This window comes from Clupea harengus, chromosome 12, assembly GCF_900700415.2.
Source record: "Clupea harengus chromosome 12, Ch_v2.0.2, whole genome shotgun sequence".
Taxonomy (NCBI): Eukaryota; Metazoa; Chordata; class Actinopteri; order Clupeiformes; family Clupeidae; genus Clupea; species Clupea harengus.
This window is the reverse complement of record NC_045163.1, coordinates 7930428-7958089: the sequence shown is the minus strand read 5'-3', so window position 1 is coordinate 7958089 and position 27662 is coordinate 7930428. Positions and strand designations below refer to the sequence as shown.

The 27662-nt window shown below is 46.3% G+C and overlaps 1 protein-coding gene across 2 annotated transcripts in view; it reads left to right on the top strand.

Moving 5' to 3' along the window:
• nup214 (nucleoporin 214) overlaps positions 1 to 27205 on the top strand; it is a 72763-nt gene extending 45558 nt beyond the window's left edge. For both annotated transcript variants that reach the window (XM_031577783.1, XM_031577782.1), the window contains exons 30-36: positions 3761 to 3828; positions 5559 to 5727; positions 8438 to 8590; positions 11569 to 11743; positions 15223 to 15383; positions 18197 to 18227; positions 26979 to 27205. In XM_031577783.1, the coding sequence (XP_031433643.1) occupies positions 3761 to 3828; positions 5559 to 5727; positions 8438 to 8590; positions 11569 to 11743; positions 15223 to 15383; positions 18197 to 18227; positions 26979 to 27012 (791 nt within the window). In that variant the 3' untranslated portion in view covers positions 27013 to 27205. The remainder of the gene's footprint in view (positions 1 to 3760; positions 3829 to 5558; positions 5728 to 8437; positions 8591 to 11568; positions 11744 to 15222; positions 15384 to 18196; positions 18228 to 26978) is intronic.
• Positions 27206 to 27662: the final 457 nt, after the last annotated feature.

Below are 27662 nucleotides of genomic sequence, written 5' to 3'. Positions count from 1 at the left end.
CCTGTATGTCTGATCAAAGCTGCATTAGCCCCCTTGTTAAAGTCTGATGTGCTTTAGTGCCTTTTAACGCCTCCGAGCCGCTGCTATCTCTTAAGGGCAGGCCAGGGGACACGTAGGCATTCCATCGGCACAGAAGACACCCTATGAGTGTGTCCCGCCTAGCCAGGGGGGGCTACTGTGTTCCTGTTTAACTCCGGTTCTCTTCCCTCTCTTTCACCTCTATCTCCTACCCTTTACCTCATCTTACACCCCGCCCCCTCTTTTTTTCTACTGTTCTGCTTTTCTCCCTGGCCGACCTAATGCAGATGCAGTCCGTCCCCCCCTGTCCCCCTGTCCCCCCCTTCGAGCTGGGTTTTGCTATAGGTTTTCTTCCATGGGTTTTGTCCTTTGGGCCGAGACCTTTGTCTGTAAAGAGCCTTGACACAGTGCTCATTCTGAATGCTGCTAGATGAGTAAATACAATTGACTGGCAGAGAAAGGGAAGGCGAGGCGAGCGGGTGAAGGAGATGAGACTAATGAGGATTGGAGAGAATAGCAGGCACCGTGATTGATTAAAGGAAGCCATCAAAGCTCATTACTAAACACGCCATCGTATCAAGTGCTGATCAGATCAAACCCTTTCACTCATGTCTCCCTGTGCGTGTGCGTGTACGTGTGTGTGTGTGCATGAATGTCTGTGTGCGTGTGTGTGCGTGTGTGTGCGTGCGTGTGTGCGTGTGTGTGTGTGTGTGTGTGTGTGTGTGTGTAGAAGGGCATGTTAGAAGTGGGATAAAACCCCAATCTCATCATATCTGGCTCTGAAGGGCAGTAACCTGTTAAGCTCTCATTCGCTTGTGTGCAGTGTCACAGCCTATGACTACGTGTCGTGAGCGTGGCTTATTTCAAAAGATGTTACCGCTAATAATAGAAAAAAAAGCCCCCCCCATTTCCAGACATCCCGTCCATATCAAGCCTGTCACCTTGCTGTCAGAACAGGTCTATCAGTAGGAGCGGTAGGCAAGGCAGCTGTCCAGCTATCTCAGCCTCTGCCAGAGTTCTCCTCTAAAGCCCTGCTGTTATCACTTAGCGCCGTTATCACAGTCTAGACTGGCATTAACCGTTAGCGCCAGGCTAATACCATTTCTTTTAACCGGCATCCATTGCTAGCACCCAGGCAATATCATCACTTTAAACGAACGTCAGTTGCTAGCGCCCGGCCAGTACCATTACTCTTAACAGGCATCACCTGTTAGTGCTCAACTAATCCCATCACTCTAAACCGGCATTGCCCATTAGTGCCAAGACGGAAGGGCATCGATCCCAAACATTATTTATTTAATCTCTTTGGCAAGAATAAGCCATGGTCATTGATCACTCTAAACGGGAATAAACCACCATCACTTTACTGTAAGCAGGAATCAACCAGCATCACTACTTCACGACTAACATAACTCTACTTTTAAGCAAGAACCACCATTACTTTACTGTAAACAAGAGTCAACCTTGGCCATCACTTCACTTTAAACAGTAATCAACCACAATTATCACTCTGATCAAGCACAATCATTGCTTATAAATGGGCATGGATCCCCATCACTTGATCCTGTAACAGGCATCAACCAACTATGGTCATTTTAAAGCAGCATTAAGGACTTTTTGTTGGAAGCTAACTATCTAAAAGGCACACAGAAACCCTTGCAAACATCACCATCAGACCAGCTGACACTGGTAAAAGCATGGTAACTTTTTGGCGATATAGTTGGCAGTGTTATGCTGTGAAAGCTTTACTTACATCTTTGCGTGGTGTTCCAGCCTGCAACACAGAACTACATAGTAGTGAATATCCTGGAAGACTAGTGTGAATGCCTCATGTGTTTATCTGTCCTTCATATGACTATACCATCAGATGATAGACTAGTTCTGCATCTAGTTCCCTATAAAAAAAACTAGGTCCCTTTGAAAACATATGTCAGAAACTGGCAAATTGTTGCACAGTGTTGCATTACTGTAGACGGGCATCAGTGCCTCTCATCAGTCAGTGTTAATGGGCATCTACCATGAGGGCACCCTGCCCCACTCTCACACGCTTCACCCGGCCACTGTGACTGGCACACAACCTACACACACTCACATATTCTTTCCCGATTTGGAGGTGTCAATCGTAATGAGATGAGTCGCACACCTGCGTCTAAATCCCTCTCTGTGTGATCTGTGCAAGGCTGAAAGACGATAGGTCCCTGCTATTGTAGGAGCCGCGGCGACGGGTGTCATGGCATGGCTCCATCTGGTATTTGTAGTTCTATTGTCTGCTGCCGTCTTCTGCTTTTCAGAGGATGAGCTGTGGCGCTTTACTGTCAGTCATACTCCAGCTTGAGTATTGATTGGCCTCGTACCTCGCTTGCTCGCTGGCTGTTTTTAATGGTAGTAAAGCTTCCAGAGAGCATGAAGCACTTTTTTTAGGAGGGGGTATCGATTCAGTCAGCCAACTCGTGCCTGTCATGCAGAGACAATCAAATGGGAGTGTGTGCAGGAATCTGTGTGTGTGTGTGTGTGTGTGTGTGTGTGAGTGCATGCGTATTTACGCTTGCCTACTTACGTGCTTGTGTCCTTGTCTGTGTGTGTGTGTGTGTGTGTGTGTGTGTGTGTGTGTGTGTGTGTGTGTGTGTGTGTGTTTGTTTGTTTGTTTGTTTGTTTGTTTGTGCGTGTGTGTGTGTACCTTCTCTCCAGACACTATTTGTGGAAGAGACAGAAATGTGTGAATGCTTTATCAGGGAGCAGTGTTCCCATGAGCCTTCAGTGCAAACAGTGTGACACCTTGTCATGGCCTCTTAAGTGATTTCAGTGGAGGGGATGCTGGGAGCCAGCCTCTATGCTGTTAGACATCTCTACATGTTATATAGTTGAGTTTTATGTGTGTCTGCGTGTGGGCATTTGTCTCAGTACCTGCCATGGAATTGTTCTGTGTGTGCGTGCGTGCGTGCGTGCGTGCGTGCGTGCGTGCGTGCGTGCGTGCGTGCGTGCGAGCGAGCGAGCAAGCGCGGGCATTTGTCTTGGTATCTGCCTTGCAGTTGTTCTGTGTGCGTGGCGCATTTGTCTCAGTACCTGGGACCGCCAGAAAGCCTCTGTGAAGTCAGTGCGTCATGGTGAGAGAGAAGGTGTGTGTGTGTGTCTCTTTGTGCGTGCAGAGCCAAGCATATTGTGTATTCATGCTTACATATCTGTGTGTGTGTCTGTGTTTAAATGTGTATGCAGGTATTCGTTCTGTCCTCTGAGGCACTTATTCCTCAGTAGTAAAACAACACCCCCAGAGCACTACACACACACACACACACACACAGAGTGAGTCTCCTTTGCCCTCTCTGCTTTTCTCTCACTCTGAGACCTTCTTTCTCAGTTTGATCCTGATTTAATGTTTAGGTGTTGGTTGTTTATTCTCTCTGTGATGCTCAATCTAAACCATAGAGCATTTCAATTTATTCCTAATCCATTTGAGAGGAGGTTCACCAAGGACGGTACCATACCCTTTACGGAGCGCTGTTTCATATAAGAAAGAAAAATGGGGACACACTCCGAAAACGAACAGATCGGAGCTCAGAGTTGGGGGAAGATGTCTGTTGTTTCTCTGCGTACATGATCAAAGCATTCCTTGTAGCCATCCCCCAAGCCTTTGTCCTGACGTGAAGAGCTGATGTTGACTTTGACAGGTGGCGCATTTGAACAAGACTCCGTTCGCCTTTGTGTCCTTTGTGTCCTGAGCCCTTATTTTGTCTCTCCCCCACAGCGTTTGGCAGCACACCCACCTCCTCAGTGTTTGGCCAGCAGCCCAGCGGCGGCAGCATATTCGGACAGGTAAGGTGATCGCAAAATTGAACGGGACAAAGAAAAGCAAAGGGGGGGGAAGAAAGGCAGAGAGTCTGTACCAGTGCACACAGCATCTCTGTTTATTTCACACCCTAGCCAAGGCTGCTGCAGTCACACTCGCAAACAGAAGTGACAGGCCTGTGTTTGCGCTCTGTCATTTGCGAAGCCCGGCTGTGTGTGTGTAGAGCCCAGAGCAGAGGGAGGAAAATGAAGTGTCAGATGTGTCGACCCATCAGCGCAGCGGCGCGCCTCTCCTGAAGGCCCCCGGCTGATGAGGTGTCCCGCCTCCAGAGACGAGTGTGGGATGGGAACAGAGCGTCTGTGTCCCAGGTGGAGAGACAGATAACCCAATCGAAAGGCAGTGGGGGCCCTCAGACCAGCTCAGAGTCAAGGGATGTCACACCTGAGAGACAGAGGGGAAACCTAGAGTCAGATTCTGGAACAAGACATTGACCAAAACCCTGAAGACTCAAGAGTCTAGAATGACAGAGATGAACCTTTGGAGGCAGGTTCTAAAATGAGACATGAACAGAAATCTTATAAACAGGTTCTAGAATGAGACATGGACAGAAATCCTATAAACAGGTTCTAGAATGACACATTAACAGAAATCCTCTGGGCAGGTTCTAAAATGAGACATGGACAGAAATCTTATAAACAGGTTCTAGAATGAGACATGGACCGAAATCCTATAAACAGGTTCTAGAATGACACATTAACAGAAATCCTCTAGGCAGGTTCTAGAATGAGACATGGACAGAACTCCTATAAACAGGTTCTAGAATGAGACATGGACCGAAATCCTGTAGGCAATAAACAAAGAGGACCTCCGGAGGCAGGTTCTTGAATGAGACATAGTCATAGTTCAAGTACAACACTGAGAACCCTTTGAAGCATATTCTTGAATGGGACATGGCCAAGTTCTAAGACAATAAACAGAGAACCTCAGGAGGTATTTTTTCACCACACAGTGAGAAAAGAAGAATGGCTCCAGTCACAGGAATAGCAGCTATTACCCAGAAGGGTTTCCAGTTGTTGTGCTAAGTTCAGGTTAGCTTCAGAAAGAGGCGTCTCACTGAGGCTGAGGAGACGGCACGACCTGTAGTCTCTCTTATCCCAGCTGGAGAACACCAGCACTTGTCATCCTCTATACTCCTCCTGTGTCTGTCTGTGTCGGCCCTTTCTCTCTCTCTGTCTCCATCTTTCTCTCTCTTACTCCCTCATTCTTTATTTCAGCTGACATTATTCTTACGTTGTCTGACATTGTGTCCACCTCACTAGCCCAGTACATAAAAATGCTTTTTGAGCGGTCGTTCCACTTGTGTTTTCTGAAATCTGTTTTATGCAGCTCCTCTGTCTCACAAAGACGTCTTCTTTTCAAGAGAGCTGATTTATTAGAGATGATTTCAGAGAACGATCTTCCCTCTAATCAGAGAGGAGGGTTAGCTCCATGTCAGGCCATTAGGGCTTACATAAGATCCAGAAACTTCCACTTCAGTGACCCCAACCTTCAGGTCCAGCCGTCTGCCAGCAGGGATTGAATATTTACCATCTCTCTCTCTCTCTCTCTCTCTCTCTCTCCTTCACCCCCTCCCTGTTCAGTATTTTACGCTCTTTCTCTTTCTCCCCGCCTGTTTGTGTGTGTGTGTGTTTGTGTGCGCCAATGTTTGTGTGTTTGTGTGCGTGTGCGTGTGCGTGTGCGCGACGTTCTGTGTCAGGCTCCATCCAGTGCGGGTCTGTTCGGGTCAGGATCAGCAGGCTCCGCGCCGCCCCCCTCTGGCGGGGGCTTCTTCAGCGGCCTGGGGGGCAAACCCAGTGAGGATGCCGCCAACAAGAACCCCTTCGGAGCCACCACAGCTCCAGGATTCGGTCAGCCCAACCAAACAGGTGACCAAGACACACACACAAACACACACACACACACACACACACACACACACACACACACACACTGAATCGTTTGTGTATGTTTGACATTAAAAAGCAACGGCTTACCCAGAATAAACGCGCACACATACACTCACATACTCAGTCAGACAATGTATTCAAACGTATTGAAATTCCATTTATTTGTTTTGCCTCATTTGTTCTGAATTATCTGAGCATATCCCCATTCAGGACTAATATAACCTCTCGTCTCAGACCAGTCAGAGAGTCGGGAGGTCTAATAGCAGGGTTCTCGTGTGTGCGTGTGTGTGTCCTCACAGTTGTTTTGCACCTTGTGATTGTGTGTGTGTGTGTGTGTGTGTGCGCCTGTCTGTTTGCTACTCACTAATTGCTACTCAGTGTATCCACACTTCTGCATTTTCACTCCCACAACACTGTCTCTGTCGACACACACACACACACACTCCTAGTCATACACACAATGCGCCCATCTCAGGTTATGTTCCAGCGGACAGCCTATGGTTGCACTTATAATTGTGATATTTTAACTTTTATCTGTTCTATGGTTGTCTTGTCTTTTGTGTGTGTGTATGTGTGTGTCGCTGGTGTTTTGACCAGACTTTAGGTATTAAAACATACAGGCTCTGGAGAGGTCAGTGCAGTGTGACCAGAGCTGATAATCGGGATGCGCAGTCACACAGTGTGCGTCTGTGTGTGCGCATTTGAGCTCAGATGTAATTGGTGGATTAAAGTAAAGCGTTGAGTGTCTGTACGTCTGTTTGTCTGTGTGCTGAAATGTAATTGCAGGATTCAAGTCAAACATTCAGAGGGGTATTTAGTTTGTGTGTGTCTGTGTGTGTGTGTGTGTGTGTGTGTTTGTGTTTACGGGCATGTCTTGTGTAAGGGTGAGGGGCTCATTTATTCATTTTCACGAACCTGAGGATCGTGCGGAATGTCCTCCTTGCCCCCACTGTGTGTTCTCTCCTCCAGGCCACCATCCAGTGTAGTAGTCATCTTTAAGCTTTTATCACAACACAGTCTATGTCCAATCATTGCCATTTTTAGCTATAAAAAAACAGACAGTTGTCACACAGTTGTAATATACCTACGTGTGATGAAGTGAAATCTGTTTCTTCACACTTTGAAGTGGCATTGAGGGCAGGTTTGAGAGATGGGGGTTCTGACTACAGGCTGTGAGCTCATTGTGCTCAGTCCCATTAACATTATTATGATGGGCTACACTGAGATGACCAGAGAGGGACAGTGTCAGGCACCCCCTCATATAGTTCACAACGGCACGTACGTGTCTCACAAACAAACACACACACACACACACACACACACACACACACACACACACTCTCTCACACGCTCACTCTCTCTCTCTCACATACACACGTGCTCACTCGCACACAAACACACTCTCTTTCAAACACACGCACATACTGTACACACAATTAAGCACACAGACATTCTAACTTTTTCACACACACAAACACACTCTCTCACATACACACACTTCCCCCCTACACACACACGCTCACACACACGCTCTCACACACACACACACACACACACACACACCTCTGCTGCCTCTCGTGCAGATATGCCTTTGTTGAGCTCTCCTTGCCCTCTGCAGCGTATGATGTGACTCTTTTTCTCAGGCCCATTACAGCAGCCTCTTAAATATACCTCACGGCTGACGGCTTCATCTCCCTCTCCATCTTCATTTCATCCTCATCCTCTTTCTCCTCCTCTTCCTCCCTCATACTCCTCTCTACCACCTCCTCTGCCACCTCTCCTGTACCTGGCTGTGCTCCTGTTGGTTGGAGGCAGCAGATTGATTCTTAATTATGCCCGTAGAAATGTCTCTGACTGGGAAAAGCTTCCAGCTCAGCAAGGAGGAGATTTACAGACGACTCTTACTGCTCCCCCGCCTGCTTTTTTAGTCATTTCAGAAGCTTTATTTCTGTTGTGTGTCTGTGTGTGTGTCTGTGTGTCTGTGTGTATTTGTCTGTGAGTGTGTGAGAGAGAGGGGGGGGGGGGGTTCTTGCAAGGGGCCTGCTGGTTTTTGGGCTTAGTAGTCTGTGTGAGACCTCTGTTATGGTTAAGGGATCTGTAGCTGAAGTACTCTCTGTGGTAGGTCACTGATGCCAGGACTGTGCTCACAACTTGGTTTAATCTTCTCCCACTAATGCTCTTCTATGTACGAAGAACTCCATTAATGTCAGTGAAATGTAAGCCATATGATGAATTCAGCGGCAGTCTTTTGACAGGTGTAACTTTGTAACTGAGTCTGCCTCCCTCAATCTGCCAAATGAATTGATGTCTGAGCTCTCTTAGGAGGTGAAGTACTCAAGGAGGACTCGTATCCGGGCCGCATCTGGGCCGTATTTGAGCCGGAGTCGCCCCAAGCTCCAGGCTGCAAGGATATCTGTGTGTGCACAGGCTCCCCCTCCTGCCATGTCTGGCAGTGCTTATCAGACAGATGAGCCCAGCACCTGTGCTGCTTTAAGACAGAGCTGCTGGCACTCACTAGAAAATACACAAACAATAAACAAACAAAAAACATAAATTACATGTGTGTAGAACAACAACCGTTAAATGTGTTTGTCGTATTTTTTTTTCTTGTGTGTGTGTTTGTCCATGCTATAACAGTTACTTAGTAATGTGCCAGTTCAATGTTCCTGACGGGCAGTTGTCTGTGCAGGCGCCACTCTGTTTGGGGACAGTGGGGCAAAGAACTTCAGCTTTGGGAGCTCGTCCTTTGGGGAGCAGAAGCCAAGTGGCACCTTCACTACTGGTGCAGCTAGCGTTGCTACGCAGGGCTTCGGATCATTTGGGTCGACACCCCCTAAAACAGGTACACACACACACACACACACACACACACACACACACACACATTTAGCACTGGGGGCAGGAGCATCTCTACACATGGTTTCAGTTAATTCGGCCCAACACCCACTAAACCAGATAGATACACACACACACACTTTCATGCGCACATGTATAGTGTATGTGTAGTCATGAAACAGGTAGGCCATTAAATGAAAGAGCAGACCTTATACTTCATTATGACTGGTATCTTGTTTATGTACAAAGCTGGTAGAGGTAGTTGGGTTTTAAAAACACATCAAGTTCAATAAAGACACAATCGTTGGTCATTTCTTCAGTTACGCTTCATTTGGATAGTGCGCCTACAGAGACTTTACAGATGGTTTGTTAAAATTCAAATTCAGTCTTTCTTTGTTCACTGAACATCACCTTAACCAAACCCAACTCCTAACCCTAACCTTACCAATAAATTGTAGTTCCAACAGATAGTTTGTTTATAATCTGAGCATCTGTAGATCCGTCCAAATAAAGTGTAACAATTTCTTCCCCTATTTTCACACCTCTGCATCATAGCTGAATACATTCGTAACGTGTTTACAGTCTCAAAGGGAAACGCATTTCAAAATGAGCAGCAGGACTCACCCTTTTGGATGATGCCAATCTGTGCGATGTACGGTGGAGTAATCCAGTTTTGTCCAGTGTTGTTGCATACTATTTTACACATACATAGACATATACTTTTTCTCCATTATGCTTCTGATATCACCAGATTACAGACCTTCCTGTCTATGCATATCTGAAAATATATCCTCCCTGATATTAGTGTCTTTTGAGATAAATGTATAACAAATAGACGCAAAACAAGCTGTTCTTAATCTGAAGTTTATAACTTAACTTAAAAGTATTAAGATGCAGATGGAAAATAACGGTTCATTCCCTGATGATGAAGCTTAGCAAGGGTGAATGCACTGACCCTCCTGCTGTTGTCTGAAGATTCGCAGCCCCTTCTCTGTGGGTTACTACGGCAACATCCCTACAGGATGGACAGACAAAACTAAACAATCGCAGAAACGATTAAAGCCATATGAAGGAACTGACACAGTGGTGACTTACAGACAAAACTAAGCAATAATAGAAATTGCACATCTCCTTAGCATAAACGATGATGATGATGTCAGTCCAGGAAGAACAATGATAGACTAAGCACAGTTTTTAGGGAAAGGGAAAAAAAAAAAAAAAAAGAGAAGAAGAATGTGAAGTTAATGAAATTAAGGGCAAAAATTGTGTTTGCGTATAAGAAAACCCGATATCACAGGAGTTCAGAATCAATTAAATACTGTGCAGATTGTTCCCACAGTCAGTGTATGAAGGTCTGAAACCTCATGGGGACGTTTGTTCAACTAGGATCAGCAGCTTTGGCAGTAACGCGTCACTGTGAACAATTATGAAAGGAAGATGGAAATTCAGCTCACTGATTACTCATGTGTTGGCTGTCACTCCACACTCCTCTCTTTGTTGTGAGTTCACATTCAAAATACACACACACACACACACACACACACACCTGCCTCTCCTGTGCAGTGACATTTTGATGAATGACTGATATGCTCTGACCTTTTGAGTCAGTCGTAATTGAAAAGCCTTTTTCAAATGCATGCGGTTCCCTACACATAGAGGCTGCTTACTGTGAAAGACCCTGCTTATTCAGAGGAAACCTCCCCAGCTAAGCTAAGGCCACCTCCATCTCTGACTGCGTCCTGCTGACATGAATACAAATGTGCTCATATCATCGCGCCGTCGTTCCAGGTCCCTGTAAACCACACCACCCTTCTCCTAACCCCTAACTGAAACTTCCCTAAACATTAAGGAATAGGACTGTATCGTTGATGATAATTACTCATCGCGGTTCCATTATGAGTGCGTGCGTGCGTGCGTGCATGCGCAGGACAGGAGAGGCTAGGAGAGTATGCAGCACCCCACCCCAGCGTCTGACTCATCTAGACACACACACACACACACACACACACACACACACACAAACACGCTTCATCAGACTTTTCTGATCAAGCTGACCCTCCATTGCCCCTTTCTCCCCCAGACTCCCTAAGGGATGCAGCCATCAAAATCCTCCTCTTTAAGTTTTTACTCTCCGCCTCTTCCCTCTGATCTGCTCTCTGCCTCCCATCTTCTCTTGAGCTTTCCCTCTTCTTCCAGTCTTCTTTTTCCCTGGTTTAATTTGATCATTTCCCACTGAGACCTGCTTTCTCTCCTCTCTCTCTCATTGATCTCTCTCTTTTTCTCTCTCTTTTTCTCTCTCTCACCGATTTCTCTCTCTCTCTCTCTTGCACATTCCCTGTCTGTTCATCTCTTTTTTCTCTCTCTCTCTCTCTCTCTGGCCCTTCTTCTCTCTCCCCCCCCCCCCCTCTCTCTCTTCATCCCCTCTCTCACACACACAGAAAAGTAGAAACTGCTTGTCCCATTAGTGGCTGTGGGCCACAGAATGTAATCTAGTTACATTAGGCTGATCAATTATTCAGTGGGCTGTGCATGGCCTGGTGTGGAGAGGGCTGGAATTTCAGACCCCCCCCCACCACCACCACCACCACCACCACCACCACCACCACAACACACACACACACACACACACACACACAGGGCCAGTGCCACCAGAGATCAATGCACAGCATAGACCGCACACACCCGCAGCAATGTCGTGTGTGTGAAGACAATTTGTTAACTGTCGCGCTGACTCTGTAAAAGGGTGATATAAGGGTGCATAAATGTGTGTGTGTTTTGTTGTTTGTCTGTGTGCAGCAACTATGTATCGTGTGTGTGTTTGCTATGTGTATGAAGGCAGTGCTTGGTTATGATGCAAATCTAATCATGTCATGTTATCTTCCAGTCAGGTAAGCAGCCTAGACCTGATACTGATACTAACTAACTGTGCAACTGCACTCTAGAAATAGTAATTTATCTTCCCTTGTGTTGTGTGTGTCTTGTTAGCTCCTGGTTTTGGTAGCGCTCCGGTGTTTGGCAGTCCGCCAGCTTTCGGGGGCGCTCCTGCGTTTGGGGCCGGGGCCGCGTTCGGCTCTAGCCCCTCCTTCAGCAGCCCCATGGGCTCCACTGCAGGGAAGGTGTTTGGAGAGGGGACGGCCGCATCCAACGTGGGAGGATTTGGGTAAGAGTGTGTGTGTGTGTGTGTGTGTGTGTGTGTGTGGAACGTGCTTGGAGAGGGGACAGCTGCCGCTAACGTGGGAAGACTCAGGTAAGGGCACCTCACAACTCGTCTGTGTGTGTGTGTGTGTGTGTGTGTGTGTGTGAGGGAATGTGTTTGGAGAGGGGACAGCAGGAGGATTAAGACCCCAAAGCCACCCCACCTCAGGCAGAAGCAGACGCTTTCTCTGGGCCTGAATCCCAAAGATAACAGAAAAGAACCGTTCAACGAAAACGTGTGCTGAAATGAAATGAAAATGTCAAGTCTCAAGTAGTTGGCAAGTTGGTGAACTCACTGGTGTACAGCTAATGCACTCTTGAAATTACAAATTTAAAGTAAATGGAGATGATTTATTTATTTATTTTTGGAACTTTCTACATTTTAGTGGGAATATGTCATGGAAAAGTAAGGAGTTGTATTGAAATGAATGTCTGGGCTCCTGGAAGACAGCTTTGGCCATTAATCCCTTCCATGCTGAAAGCACAGCATTGCCAGAGACACGATTAGGCCCTTTCGGACGCCTTCACCGTGTTTCTGAAGCTTGTTCCCTGCCCGCTCCGTAAAGACATCAATGTCATGTCAGTTCATTACGGACTCCGCAGTGCCGTGCACAGTGCCTCATGCGGTGATAAACCTGACTGCTGGGATTATCTCGGGCCGGATTAAACCCCCCCGCACATAGTAGGTGACTCTGGTGCAGCGCCGGCCCTCATCTGCCGCAGGCCTGGCCACGGCGCTGCAGTCTGCGGCCACCTGGGGGCTTTATGATTATCATCTGGCCCTTTTAGCCCTGTGTGCCACGTGAAGGCATGTCACCCCCCGCCCTCCCATTTACACACACACACACACACACACATACACACACCGTTAATGGCCAGTGAAATTGATGTTGCGGTGCCACGCTCGGTTCGGAGGAGATAATCCAGAGAGCCGTGCCCTTCCCCTGCCAGCAGATTAAGCTGGCACCATGGCTCTGTCACACACACACACACACACACAAACACACACACAGTGTGCCTCCACCCCCCTGAGCTAGGAGATTAGCTCACACCTCTGGCCTGCAGAAACAGAGAGGCCCAGCTCCAGCAGCTGGATGGTTCTCCCAAGCACTCTTCCTATCTATTTGTCTCTCTCACTCTCTTTTTTGGTTTCCCTTCCTTCACCGGATGTCTCTTTACACCTCTATTTGTCTCCCTCTTGCTCTAACTCCCCTTCTTTTTCTCTCTCTCTCTTTCTCTCTCTCTCTCTCTCTCTCTCTCTCTCTCTCCCCCTTCTGTTTGTGTTTGTATGTCTGTGTGTGATAGAGAGAGCCAGAGAGCCCACCCCTGATCTCTGCCCTCATCCTGCTGGTTTCTGCCTGTAATCCAGTTAGACTGACAAGTGGCATCTGGCCACAGCAGTTCAGTGTGTGTTTAGTGTGTGACGGGTGCACTTTTTATCTATTTGTTTATTTATCTAGTTAGTTAATTTGCATCTCTGAAGGGCATGCTGTTTGTCACAGATGGATGTTTATGTATTAATTAGATAATTCGATGCCTACCTCCTCTCATACTTCTCATTAAATATATATTTATATATATATATATATTTAAGGGTTATGTGGTGAGATCGTTAGAGCTGGCTTTGCTTCAGTGAGCTCTCCGTGTCAGTACTGGAGTACATTCCTCTGTTTTTAGCGGCGGCCATGTTTAAATAGCAGGCTGCTCCGGATTAACCTATCAGCTGTCTGCCAAAAATTGTCTCCAGTATTGGGGTCAAAGGTGGTTGGTATGTCTCTCCGGGGTCACCCTCTGCCAAGATTAGATTCAGCAGAGGGGATGATTTCTTTTTATCTAGCTTCTCTGAAAAGTACACACACACACACACACACACACACACACACACACACACACACACACACGCATGCATACACACACTCTCTCTTCGTCCTCTATACTCTGTCTGGCTATTGATAGTCTGTCGATGAGTTGCACTGACTAATGCCAGGGCCAGAAGTGTGTGTGTGTGTGTGTGTCATCTCCTGACACCAGTCCAGTCTTACTGTTATTGTACTTCATGCTTTCACATGGTTCGGTGTAATCCAGGACCCTTTTATATTAATCACGCACCAATCATGCCAATTCATTGAAATCTATTCTTAATGGAATCACAAGTATGAATGCAAATTATTTTTAGGGCAAATTGAAATATGCAAATGCCAACTTGTGTTTTTGTTGTGCCATCTTCACACAAAATAAAATCTCATTGAGTCAGGTGTGATGCCCTCCATCTGAGGGACTGTGTGTCACCACTGTAAAATGTCTAGAGCCCTGTACACACACACACACACACACACACACACACACACACACACACACACACACACACACTGCTGTGTGGCTGAGTAGTTTCTGTGTTTTGTCACCACATCTGCATAATAGTTTGGTCCCATTGTTATTAGCGGGGCCTTTGAAATCCAAGGGGTTTGTGTCGCTGTGCCAACAAAGCTTTCAGTGCCCCTGATGGGTGCAGAGGTGTGTGTGTGTGTGTGTGCATGCGCATGACTGTGTCTCTAAGTGTGTTTGGGTGTGATGGTGTGTGTGTGTGAGTGTTCATATGAGAAAATGTTTAAGAGAGAAAGTGTGTGTGTGTGTGTGTGTCAAAACACCCCATGAGAGAAAGGCCATCCAGAATTTCCCTCTCAGGCTTTTGAGGTTAAAGAGCTGTAGCCCTGCTAGCTGTTAGCATCACGCACCCACCCACACACACTGGGGATTTTGTTTCTCTTTTGCTGGGCCCCAAATTAATCTGAAAGTCATAAAAGGCCTTCGTGCTTCATCTGCTTTACTCCAGGGAGAAGGGAGAATACACACATTCTCACACAAACACACACACGACTACTTGCACAACAACAAGGGGATATCACTCGCACAGGGGGGTTCTGGATTTGGGGGGATTTTGAGTTTCAAAATGGAGGTACTGATCATTCAACATGTAAGAATAGCCTCTGAAGACTCAGTGAAAGGTCAAAAAGCTAAACTCTACATAGATGGCTGTTGTTTGTTCCATATGTTATTATTTGTATTGTGAGCGTCGTGAGTAGACGGTCACATCCTGCTGCATGTCTGAGTGAGAGCAGGGAGACGTGCAGATATGCAGTCTCTCATCAGAGACATGAGGATGGATAGCTCACTACACACCATCATGTCTGACATTTTTATAACAGACATATCCTGTGTTAATTACAAAATAATAATGGAGTTGTTGTTGCAGTCCTAAGTGAATGAATTACGTCTTAAAATGTACTGAGCATGGAGTACAGTGGAATGAGTACACATTTTATTTATTATTATTATTATGATTATTATTATGATTACTATACACGTTATATATATTGTTCCACTAGTCCTGTAGTGCAGACGTCCTTCAAAGTGTCTTCATGACTTTATTCTTTCGTCCCATAGTTTTCAAACTCCTCAGAACGCGCCCACCTTTGGCAGTCTAGCCAATCAGAGTGCTCCGTCCTTCGGGAATCTGGCCCAGCAGCAGCAACCTGGGTTCGGCCAGCCAGGAGGATTTGGTTCTGGATTTGGAGGTGGTGGTGCTGGCGGCGGTGGAGGAGGAGGTGAGTGTGTACATGCACGCGCACACACACGCGCACAATTGAATTCTTATGCTTTATTTACAATAACAAAACATTAAACACAAGAATGAAAATGACTAATGATTACCGGATGATTACCTCATCTACACACACACACACACACACACACGAACACACACACACACATACACACACATACGCCTGCTACCCTCATATACTGTGTACATACATCTAGACACACTTCTCATACACAACATTGTGGGCACACATACTGTCCAGCCTTCTACACACACTCTCACACACACACACAGGGGTGTGTTCGGCAGTGGAGTCCTTGGCACAGCCTTCACCATTAGTCAACTGGCTTAGTGAAATAACTTTTACTGGGTGGATAAAAAGCACCATTTTTTGTATGATGTTTTCTTGCGGTCTGTCCTGTAAATAATTTGTATAGCCCCTAGAAAAGGCCTTTTTGTAAGTGGAGAAAATTGCCAGACTATCAATATCAATGAAATATGTGAAAACAACTGCTATTTTCAAGTCTCTAAGCATCATACAATTACATACATATTAGCAGAATTATCTTTATTGCAATAAATGTCAAATGAATATGCATCATACTGTGTTAGGATAATTAGGCCAGCGAAAATTATACAATATTTCAAGTCCTTCCAAAAGAAAGAATTTTCATACCAGGGTACAACAAAAACAGTAATAATAACGTGTTGATAACGATATTTGTGCTCTGTGAGGAGATTTAAAAAATATCTGGTGAGCTCCTAGGCTAAAATCCTTTAGCAGGTCCTGAGGGAACCTCTTGCAAAATACAGTGCTTTTATCGGCTCCGTAGCGGTGCGTTTTGAACAAGAGCATTAAGCCACTTGACTACATGTTAATGAATGCTGCCTGTCGCCAGTCATAGAGGAGCGCTGACTCATGTTTTTGTTCTGTAAAAGCCACTCTGAAATGCAGAGACATAGAAGCAGGGTGATCCTGGAGAGGCGTGCTGGAGGTAGAGGCATGGGGCTCAGTGCCAGGCTGTCTGATGCTGCTAGATGACTGTGGGTGTGTGGGTTAGTCTAGACTCAGTCTGTGCTGTTAGGTGTGCCAAATGTGTCTAACTGTGCTGCTAGATGACTGTGGGTGTGTGGGTTAGTCTAGACTCAGTCTGTGCTGTTAGGTGTGCCAAATGTGTCTAACTGTGCTGCTAGATGACTGTGGGTGTGTGGGTTAGTCTAGACTCAGTCTGTGCTGTTAGGTGTGCCAAATGTGTCTAACTGTGCTGCTAGATGACTGTAGATGCGTGAGCTAGACTCAGTCTGTGCTTTAATGGTGTTGCTAGGTGAATAGATGCGTGAGCTAGACTCAGTCTGTGCTTTAATGGTGTTGCTAGATGAATAGATGCGTCAGCTAGACTCAGTCTGTGCTTGATGGTGTTGCTAGATGAATAGATGCGTGAGCTAGACTCAGTCTGTGCTTGATGGTGTTGCTAGATGAATAGATGCGTGAGCTAGACTCAGTCTGTGCTTGATGGTGTTGCTAGATGACTGTAGATGCGTGGGTTAAACTCAGTCTGTGCTTAATGGTGTTGCTAGATGAATAGATGCGTGAGCTAGACTCAGTCTGTGCTTAATGGTGTTGCTAGATGACCGCGGGTGTGTGAGCTAGACTCAGGCAATCAGTGATGGAAGACATGGCATGTAGGCGTGCGCGTGTGCATATGTGCGTGCGTGTGGGAATTAAAGAGGACCGATGAGAGACAGCAAAGCAGCGCTGCCTATGATGTGATGATGGCATCTACCAGCCCGGGACACTGGGAATCTGGCAAGTTGTGATTGGTTGATCTACAGGATTGTGTGGTCTTGCAGGTGGCGATTGGCTGTTTTGTAGAGATAGACATTGGTTGTTCTGTAATGATCAGCACTGTGATTTAGTAAGTTGCGGTTGGCTGTGGTAGGTTGACCTTTAAGGATAGAAGAATGTGACAGGCTGTTCAGTAAGGACAGAGAACATTTGATTGGCTGTTCAGTTGGGACGGAGGAGTGTGATTGGATGTGTGAATGTTGAAATCCCATCAGCGGTTTCTCTTATTAATCCACATTCTTTAGCCAATAGTCGATCTATACCCACATGCCCACATACATACATATGCTACATACACACACACACAGAGGCAGACATATAGAAACAGACAGGCACACATCCACATCCACACCCACTCCCAGAGCTGAGAGAGAGAGAGGCCATGTGTGTTTTTGTCTATCTTTCTGGCTGGCTGGTTCTCTTTCCCCTGTTCTTTCTTTCTTTCTTTCTCTCCCTCTCTCCCCCTCCCAGCTCTAATAGATTGCTGTCCCTTTTCTCATAGGCTTTCCTCCCTCCCTCCCTGACTGTCCCTTATAGATTTTCTTTCTGTTTTTTCATACTCTCTCTCTCTCTCTCTCTCTCTCTCTCTCTCTCTCTCTCTCTCTCTCTCTCTCTCTCTCTCTCTCGGGATGTGGTCTCCCTCCCTCGCCCTCTCTCTTTAAGACAGTAACACACACACACACACACACACACACACACACAGAGAGAGAGAGTCTCCATTGCCAAGGGCTGTGTTGCTGTGGATGTCAGTGGGTGTTAAGTCATGGTGAATCCAGAGCATGTGGGCATGCCGCTTAATTTCTTTCCAGCTTGTAATTAATAACGGCATGCTTTAAGTGGCGTGTGCCCAAAGCCGGACTCAAGTGCCAATTTCTCCACAGTCAGTGCAGTACGTCGTATTCTAGTGTGTTGTATTGATGGAATGCAGCCATTTAAGCTACTTCCTGATGATTTGTTCTCGTTGTCCGTAGGTTTCACTGGAGGCTTCGGAAACACCAATCAGTAAGTATTATTCCTATGTAAAAAAAAAAAAAAAATGTATAAACAACTGTATGAGTGTGTGCATGTGTATCAGTCTGTCATCTGTAAAGGGCTGTTCGTTTCATGCCAGATGTGACGCAGCTTGTTGTGTGTGAGTGTGTGTGAGTGAGTTCACACGTGTATGTTCAGTGATGGTCCTTGTGACCTTGGCTGACTCTAGACATTTTCTAGGCAGTTCCAGCACAACAAGACAGGGCACTACACCATCATCCTCTCCATGCTTCCTCTTTTCTCTTTCTCCACCTCTCCCTCTCTCCTCCTCCTCCTCTCCTCCTATCTACCCCCCCTTTTCCCTCTCTGCCCACCCTTCTCTCCTTTTCTTTTGCCTGATTTCTCTTCTCTGTCCTGTCACATGCCCAGCCCCCCTCTACACACGCACACACGCACGCGCACACACACACACACACGCACACGCACACACACACAAATCCCTGAGGGTGCATTGTACTGGAATGTATTTGAGTGCTCAGAAAGATGGGCATACAGAAACATCAGTGGCTCTCCTATCATCTCTCTCCATCCATCCATCCATCTCTCTCTCTCTCTCTTTCTTTATCTGTCTCTCTTTCTTTCTTTTTCTCTCTCTCACTCCCTGTCTGCCCTCCTGCAGTTGTCTCTTGCTCGCGCTCTCTCTCTCTCTCTCTCTCTCTCTCTCTCTCTCTCTCTCTCTCTCATTTCTCTCACCATCTCTATATATCTCCCTTTCCATTCTATTCATCCCTCCTTCCCTGCTTCTTTCCTCCCTGCCTGACTTACACACTTGTACCCACCGTACTAAATCAAATCCTGAGCCCACCATACTAAAAAATGACAGCTTTCACACACTACTGCTTACTACTGCTCCAAACACAACACACTACATGTAACCCTCACCACCCACACCATACTAACCTATATTGCACACACTTACACCGCCTATCCCACTACACACAGAAACAATTGATGCTAAACCCAACACACTTATTCTTCACACTAAACTTCTCCGTACACACTATTTCCACCAAACACTGGTGGTGTGTGCTCCATGCTTCACGCTACACACTATTTCCACCAAACACTGGTGCTTCACGCTGCTTCTTCATAGATGCCTCATCCCTCTTGATGATGATGATGGTGATCTACTGGACCAACATGAGAGTCCGTGAGGGCAGTTCAGTACCAAGCACCATCAACGTCCCACCTGTGTCCTTGTGTATGTGTGAATGTGTGAACACCCAGAGCATGGCTGGCTACTGCAGCTGCAACAGTCTTCACCTCAGATTCTGACGAGCTGGTCAACTTAGTCGCAGACTGCACTTGATTAATATATTCTGAAGTCATTAACAGTGTTTCGAAATGATCTCCATATAACAGTGTATTTGTTCTTATGTCAAATTAAAAACCAACAGTTTCGATTTACTATATTAAAAACACAGGCCCCACAGTGGGAACTCAATGCAACATGATCAAATCGTTTATTTATGTCGACCTTTATTTTTGATGGCAGACTTGATCCTCCTCGGTATGGAGGGTACAAGTGTTGTACACATTTCTGAAGAGATGGTTTGCTCTTTAAAATACCCCAAAAGTGCTCTTTTGGATTCAAGTCCGGTGACTTACTTGGCCAGGTCCAAGTTTTCACTTTGTGCTTCTTTAGAAAGTCTTGCGTGATTTTGGCAGTGTGTTTTGGATCGTGATAATGCATTATGAAAACTAGGACCTGGCCAAGTAAGTCACCGGACTTGAATCCAATAGAGCACTTTTGGGGTATTTTAAAGAGCAAACCATCTCTTCAGAAATGTGTACAATATTCCTTTTCTGACATGCTTCTGGAAACTGGGAGTCATCTTTTCAGCCAGTATTTTGGTTTATCCACAGGCATTCATGGTGCCATCTCTAAATGTAATCTTCCCCAACACCTTTTGCACTCATGCAGCCCCATATCATCACACTCCCACCTCCGTGCCTCACTGTCAGGACTATGCATTCACTGTGGTAGTCCTGGCCAGGTTCACAGACAAAAATATTTATCTTGTTCTCATCTGACCAAGGAATCCAGTATTCATCAGGCCTCTTATCATGTTCTTAAGCAAAGTTTAATCTTGCAGTTTTGGGCCAAAGACCAGACATGTTTTTTTTTGTTTTTTTCTCGGAAGCCATTGACGTTGTGCAATGTCTATTTCGCACTTCACACAGAAACTCCGATTAACATTGATAACCCCTGTGCCAAATCTGAAGCACTCGCCCATCTGTTTTTCAGAGCAAGATTGTGCAAGTAGCACACTGTCCGTGGTGACATTTTAGGAGGACGGCCACTGCAGCTCTGATCAGTGGTACTATGGCTCATTCTATACCTCCTGATTACTGCTGAATAATGCTGAATAATGCTGTGTTTCGACTGATTCGACTGAATTGGACACCAATCTTCCTGTATCGTTTTCCATCTTTGTGAAGTCTCATCAGATTTTTCGGTTCTTCTGGGAATTATTTTAGCCTTGATGCAGACATGCAGATAGCCACAGCCCATCGGTCACACATTGAGAAAGTCCTGGTGTTTACAGGTTTATAACCATGTTAATGCAATTAGGCTCATTGGGAAATCACACATACTCAATGTTTGTTTCAATGATCACAGGTTTTCTGACTTGTGTCAGTGATTTACAGGTGCACTTGCACTCTTTATGCTGTTGCATTGAGTTTGAGGTACTTTGAGGCCTGCATTTTCTTTCTAAAGTATTTATTTTTGATTGTTCATCAGAGGAAATACTCTGCTTGTCAACTTAGAAATAATGCAATTATTGAGAGGTGACACAATTTTGAATCATTTCACATTGAAGTGATATTGCACAAGGGTGTTTTCACATCTGTTGTAAAGTGTATATGATGGATTAACCCACATATAAGAGCCACACTTTATTTTGAGTGTATTTAATTATACAATTACAGGATAAATCGGGTAATGTGGAGTGTTAAACAAAAAAGAAATGGCATGAAATAAGGGTTCTAGTCCCTCCTAACGGTTACCTGTGTGAACCTGCAGTCCAGGTTACCGTCTCCGTGGAGGTTTTTATTCTGAGTGTTGAGTTTAGTCCCTCATGTCGCGTGTGCTCTCCTCCCCTCTGCTCTTCTGGAATCCCAGCATCCTTTTCAGTCCATACCCTCCTCAGTGACCCATGTGACCCATACTGACCACCCCCACATCGGTGTGAGTCTGTGTTTAACATTACTAGACGGCCTCTCACACCTCCCTCAAAGCTACAGCACTACAGAAGAGAAACCCTTTTTTTTTTCTCTCTCTCTCTCTTATTTTTTTTTTTATCAAGACAAGTTTTTCAGCAACATCTTTTCTTTTTTTTGTCTGTTTCCTGGTTTTTCTCTAGGTCTTCTCAGTCCACTTTCGGCGGTTGGAGAAGCTAGTTAATGTAGAGACGGCCTGAGAGCTGAGCCCTGTCTGCAATCAAGCTTTTAACGAACAAACAAACAAACAAACAAATGCATGGGCGAACGAGCGAGCAGCTGAAAGGCTGGGAAGGGGAGGGGGCTGGGGCAGTGGGAGAGGTGGGGGGGGGGGGTTGCAGGGAGACACACACACATCGGTGGAGAGTGAAAAAAAAAATCTGGAAACCTTGCGACAGCCCTCACTGCACTGTTGAAGTAATCACAATCAACAGCATGCTGGAAGAAGAAACCCTGCAGATGTTGTTATTTATTTGTTATTTAATTTAATTGAGTTGGTTTGTTTGTTTGTTTTAAACATGCATAGCAGTTGTTACTGGAAGAGCATGCTTTGCTTTAGTTGAGACCCACTATGTTGGTATGACTTAACCTTATTTAAAAACAGATGGCTGTTTAATGTGTGGTTAAAATCATGGATTTTTGTCTTTGTTTGTTCCCTCGTGTAACTGTTAATGTAGATGACTGACTGGCACTGAAATACAAACACATGTAGAAACTTCAGTTTGATTCCTCTACCCACTGTTCATTGAGTTCCACAAAAGCCCTAGAGCCATTCTCTCCCACCTGGCCAAGACCACCTAGAGTAGAGGTTTAAGATGACGTCAAGCCTACCCATAAAGGACAGCCCCCCCCCCCATCCCCATACCCCCCTCACAGGCAGCCAATGCAGTGATTTAGTTGCTGTGTCCCACAGTCAGCCTGATGCAGCAGGTTCTCTTCATGAATGATTCCCTACTAGGGGGCCCTCTGGGTCTGAAGCTGTATATTTTATCCCAAAAAAAAAAAAAACATAATGGAAAGCCAAAAAAATAAACAATGCCATCTTCGGTCTGGGCTTTATGTAGTCGTCTTCTTCTCTGCGTTTTGTAATGTATCCCTGTGCATCTCTAATGCCTCTGCTGTTTGATTCATGAGCGCCTGGGGCATAGTTTGTCTTCCTCGCGCTTTCTGTCTTTCTCTCCGTCTTTCTTCTCTTTTCTCTCTATCTCTCTCTGTTTCTTCTCTCTCTCTTTTCTCTCTATCTCTCTCGCTGTGTTTATCTATCTATCTCTCTCTCTCTCTCTCTCTCTCTCGCTCTCGCTCTCTATCACACAGATGCTGTGATTTGCATTTGACTGTGCTCTGTAGGTGGACCAGCCATTAGTGAGTCATAGTCGTGAGTGTTGGGTTGGTGAGAGAGAGGCAGGCGCAGTGGTGTAGGACGGTGCCGTGTGCCCGACTGTCTATCTAACGTGAGTGGCGGTAATGTTGGTAATCTACAGCACAGCGTCGGCTGCAGTAGTGTTGGCAGTGTTCGGCGCCACACAGGTGACCTGGCAATAGCGTTCGGAAGAGAGATGCTGAGCCTCTGGGCAGAGAAACACACCCAGCTGCAGTGTGGCCAGTGAGGGCTTACTGGCGCCCCCTTCACCTTGTTACGGCGCTCACATCCAAAGGGGAGGACCACAGTGCAGATGGGCCAAAGGAGCTGTTAGTATGCATGAGTATAGCTGTCACTCACCCTAGCACAGTCTCTCCGTCACTCTCTTTTGTCCTTTCCCTATCCTTTTCTTAGTCCTTATTTTTTTTTTCTCAGATTCTGTCTCCCTCACTTTTTTTTCTCTCTCTCTCTCTCTCTCTCTCTCTCTCTCTCTCTCTCTCTCTCATTCTTTCTCTCCCCTGTCTCCCTGTATATTTGGCATCAAACTTTCTTTTCTCGCTGTCTCTTTGTGTCACTGTCTTTGTCCCCTCTATGTCCTGTCCCCCACTTATAGTGGGTGTCCTCTAGTAGAGGTGCTGGTAAATGTATGGTTCACATGAAGTGACCCAGAGCTGGTGTTTCCCAGCAGCCTTTGCAACATCATCAGCAGCAGCAGCAGGTGTCCCTCCCCCTCCCTCAGGCAGGGGTGGGCGCCTTCTATGGCTGCAGCGCTAATATTAGTCCCACCGGGATGAGGGAGAATATAGTTAAGGGGATAAAGAAGGTCCCAGCAGCTCTATTTCAGATCAGAAGTGTGGGCTGAATATTTAGATGAATTTTGGAGGACAGATTTAGGCTTGACTCTCATGCTGTTGTCTGCTGTTGGAAAATGGAAGGGTACGGTCCATTGGAATCTTGTATTAGATCCTAAACTGCCGACTGATTTGAATTGCTTGCTTCAATTTATTCATTAATGTGTACCCTTTTGGCTGTGTGAAATTTCTACATTAGCCAGCTGTGAACTCTTCAGCTAGCTGGTCCTGCTCTGGCGTAGATCCTTTACAGAATCCTCTGCTCTGTGATTTTCCGCACCTCCTCTCAGATTGACTCACACATCAGCGGCGGCGGCAGCGTTGGCGTAGCCGTCACTCCGTGTGCCCTCTGCCCTCAGCTGACATCTCTTCCGCTCTCATGGCTCCTTGGGCCCTGCTCCCTCTCTGACCTGCGCCTGCCAGCCGTCTGCCACACCCAGCCGCCCCGCTCTCACCCTCACCGCCCCAGGGCACGCCTGGCATTCTGAGTGCCAGGAGACGGCAGCTGGTTTAGCATAAGCGGGATATAAATAGGGCTAGCATGCACCCGCCGCTGGGTGTTTCAGGGCATTGTTTGGAGTCCCTGTCTGTCCCTCGCGCCCGCTCGCCCCGCACGTTTATCTTCCAAAGCTCGTCTCCGTTGGCAACCGCATTCCACAACACTCGTTTGCTGTCTCGGAATTAACTACCAAAAGATGTTTCTGAGTCCAGCTTTGGTTGCCATAGCTACCTAATCAATACATTTGTCACCTGCTTCCAGCGTGAAGGTTATCCATTAGCGGACATAGTTGGATGATTAAAAAAATTGAGAAAGAAGAAGTCTGTGAACGAGAAGGAAGAATAAGTCTGTCTGTGAGCGAACACACATATCAGTGTGCCACAGGCTTCCGGCAGGCTGCTTATTGAAACGCTTCATCTTGTACTAGCGCTGCTACTTCTAAGCCCCCTTTTGTTCCTCTTAAACTGACGTGATGTTTGAGTTTGTCTCGTCAGTCGTTTCTAAAATCCCAGCGGTTCTTCCAGCTGCTCTGTCTCGGCGTCTCTAAGTGTAGAGAGCTCTTCTCTTCTTTTCTCTTCTCCTCTCTTCTCTTCTTCTCTCCTCTCTGGAATCGTCTCTGTGCAATGCCTGTGATTGTGCCCTGATGTTTTTTACATGAGCCGAAATCATAGCGTTTGTTTTATCAGCCTGCCACAGCAGTCAGACACACAGCTGCAAGTGTAGGACCCGGCCGCTCTCCCAGATAGCTGCCGAGACTGGAGCAGGGCTGGGCCAGCACCGGCCCGGATCTGGGCCCGCACCGCTGGGTCATCTTTGGGCAGCAATCAGTAGTAACAGTAGGACCTTTCCAGATGAAGTGCTCAGGCGCCATCCTCCCGCCCACATATCCTCCCTCGGAACACACTGACATTCTGCCGGAGGATGTTTTCCTGAGAAACAGCTCATTACAAACTAGCCACCATCATCCACACACACACACACACACACACACACACACACACACTAAAACACTAACAGAAGCTAGAGTTTTTATCAACTCCAGCAGAGGAAGAGACGCTGGAGGCTGTTTGACTCGTTTCTACGCAGATCGTCACGTCTCTGTGTCCTGAGAAAAGTGCAGAACCCCACGATCTACTTCTGCCCTGACTTTGGAGACTTTTAACAGGGCTCTGTGACTTCTTTAAGTGTGTTAAATATCACACCACTGCTGAGTCTATGTCTGCACGCAAGCGTATGTGTTTGAGAGAGAGACAGAGAGTGTGAGTCTGTGTGTTTGTGTTTAAGTGTGTTGTATGTGTGAGAGGTGAGCAGGTGTGTGTGTGTGTGTGTGTGTGTGTGTGTGTGTGTGTGTGAGAGAGACAGACAGTAAGTGTCTGGTAGCTTGTGTAAAAGACAGTGTACTTATTCAAGGTTAAGAGCCTCAACACTGCCGTGTCAGGGGCTCATGGGACACCTGCATGTAGAGCAAGACCAACACACTCACACACACCCACGCATTCTGACATGTGGTGTGGCTACACATACCTCCCTCCCTCCAGACATGGGGGCTCACTGTCAACAGCAAAAGGCAATAATGCCCTCAAAAGACAGAATTACCCACAGAAATACATTTTCAGAAATACACCCACTTTTACACGTGTAGATGCTGCTAGTTTTGAGCTGCAGTGTTTCAACCAAAATTGTCTTCATAAAGCTTGAGGACGGGAAGGCAATAAAACCTGACGAAGCAACAATAGCACAGGTGTTTGTTTTGTTTTGTTTTGTTTTGTTTTGTTTATCTCTTTTGCCTGGCACCTTGGACCAAGTGATGGTGCTTGTTTCATTGCTCCTGTCCCCTCTGCACAGAAACACACAGCGCTAGTAGAGACTCCTGAGCCTGGTACAGGCCGCTGCCTGCTTCTCAGTGGAAGTGCAGGTGCAGTGTACACACACACACACACACACACACACACACACACACACACACACACACACACACACACACTCGCTCTCAATCACACACACACACACAAACACACTCTGTCTCTCTCTATCTCACACACTCTCTCACACACTCTCTCACTCACACACGCGCACAGACACACACTCTCTCACTCACACACACACACACACACACACACACACACACACACACACACACTCTCTCTGTCTCTCTCTCACACAATTTCTCACACACACTCTCTTTCTCTTTCACACACACACACACACACTCCCTCCCTCCCTCTCACTCACACACACACACACACACACACACACACACACACAAGTCCCCATGAAAATGAATCTTCATTAGCGGCAGCCGCGACGCCATGCAGCTTCCTGGAAGGAGTGGGCTATAATCTGATTATGTGTGTTTTAAGAGGATTAGGCCCTCTTTTGTTTGCACACAGTTTTGGGTTTCAGGAGGCATCCTCCTTGGATGTCCTTCCTCGTGTGTGTAGTGTGTGTAGTGTGTGTAGTGTGTGTATTGATGCAGCACTAGCCAGTCATCTCTCCAACTCTCCAGTCGTCTCTCCCAGCAGTGATCATTCTGGAATATTCCAAAGTCCCCTCTGTATCATTAGGTTGTCTTGTCATGATATTATCACTCGTTTCCATGTCTTCATGTAATGTAATTTGAGTCATTACTCCAGCAGGTTTCTCTCCTAGTCCCTCTTGCCTCTTGTAAACAGAGCTCCTCTGTAGTCAGTCCCAGCCTGGCCCAGGGACTGAGAAGGGCAGTCATGTGACTATCAGGTCGTGCCTCTTCTCAAAACTGTCTAACTGATGTCTCTGTGCTCTTCCAGGCAACAACCCCCGAGATGGTCTGGACTTCGCTGACAAAACTCCATTCTCCTCTGATTTTTTCTCTCACTCTCCTTTGATGACGTTGACGCCGGCATTTTTGTTTTTTGTTTTTTGTTTTGTTCGAACCCATCAGAGCATTGTTTTAAAAGATGCTATATTTTTTAGGAGCACATTTAACCTTCCATTCAGGAATGGATCAATAAAAGGCAAACATGTTGTAAAAGTGCAGTTGTATTCCTGCCTTGCTTTGGCTTTGCTGTTCCTGAGCTAGTAATGGGTTTTCTTCTTGCACATACAGAGGGGGGTTATCTTTCAATCAAACACATAAATGCACAGCCCATTCTCTTCCCCAAGCTTCCCCAAATGTCATTCGAACTTTCAGAAAATGAATCGCCATTCTCTGAGGATGCATTTAAGGAAGGCAGTGCTTCGTATTTTACCTCTGAATACAGACAACTTGTAAGCAGTCATGTACCATCCACCATTTTTCGACCTTGACTCATCCTAGCGTTCTAAAATGATGAATTGATGATAAAATGAGGTTATCTGGTCCCCTTCTGTCCCTGGACAATGTTGCCAATCTGCAGCGGTTAGTGCGAGATAGCGTCGTCGGCTGCTTCTACACCAAATAATCAAGAGTTCAGCGCGCAGAAGGCTTTGGCATGGACTGATGCCAGACATAT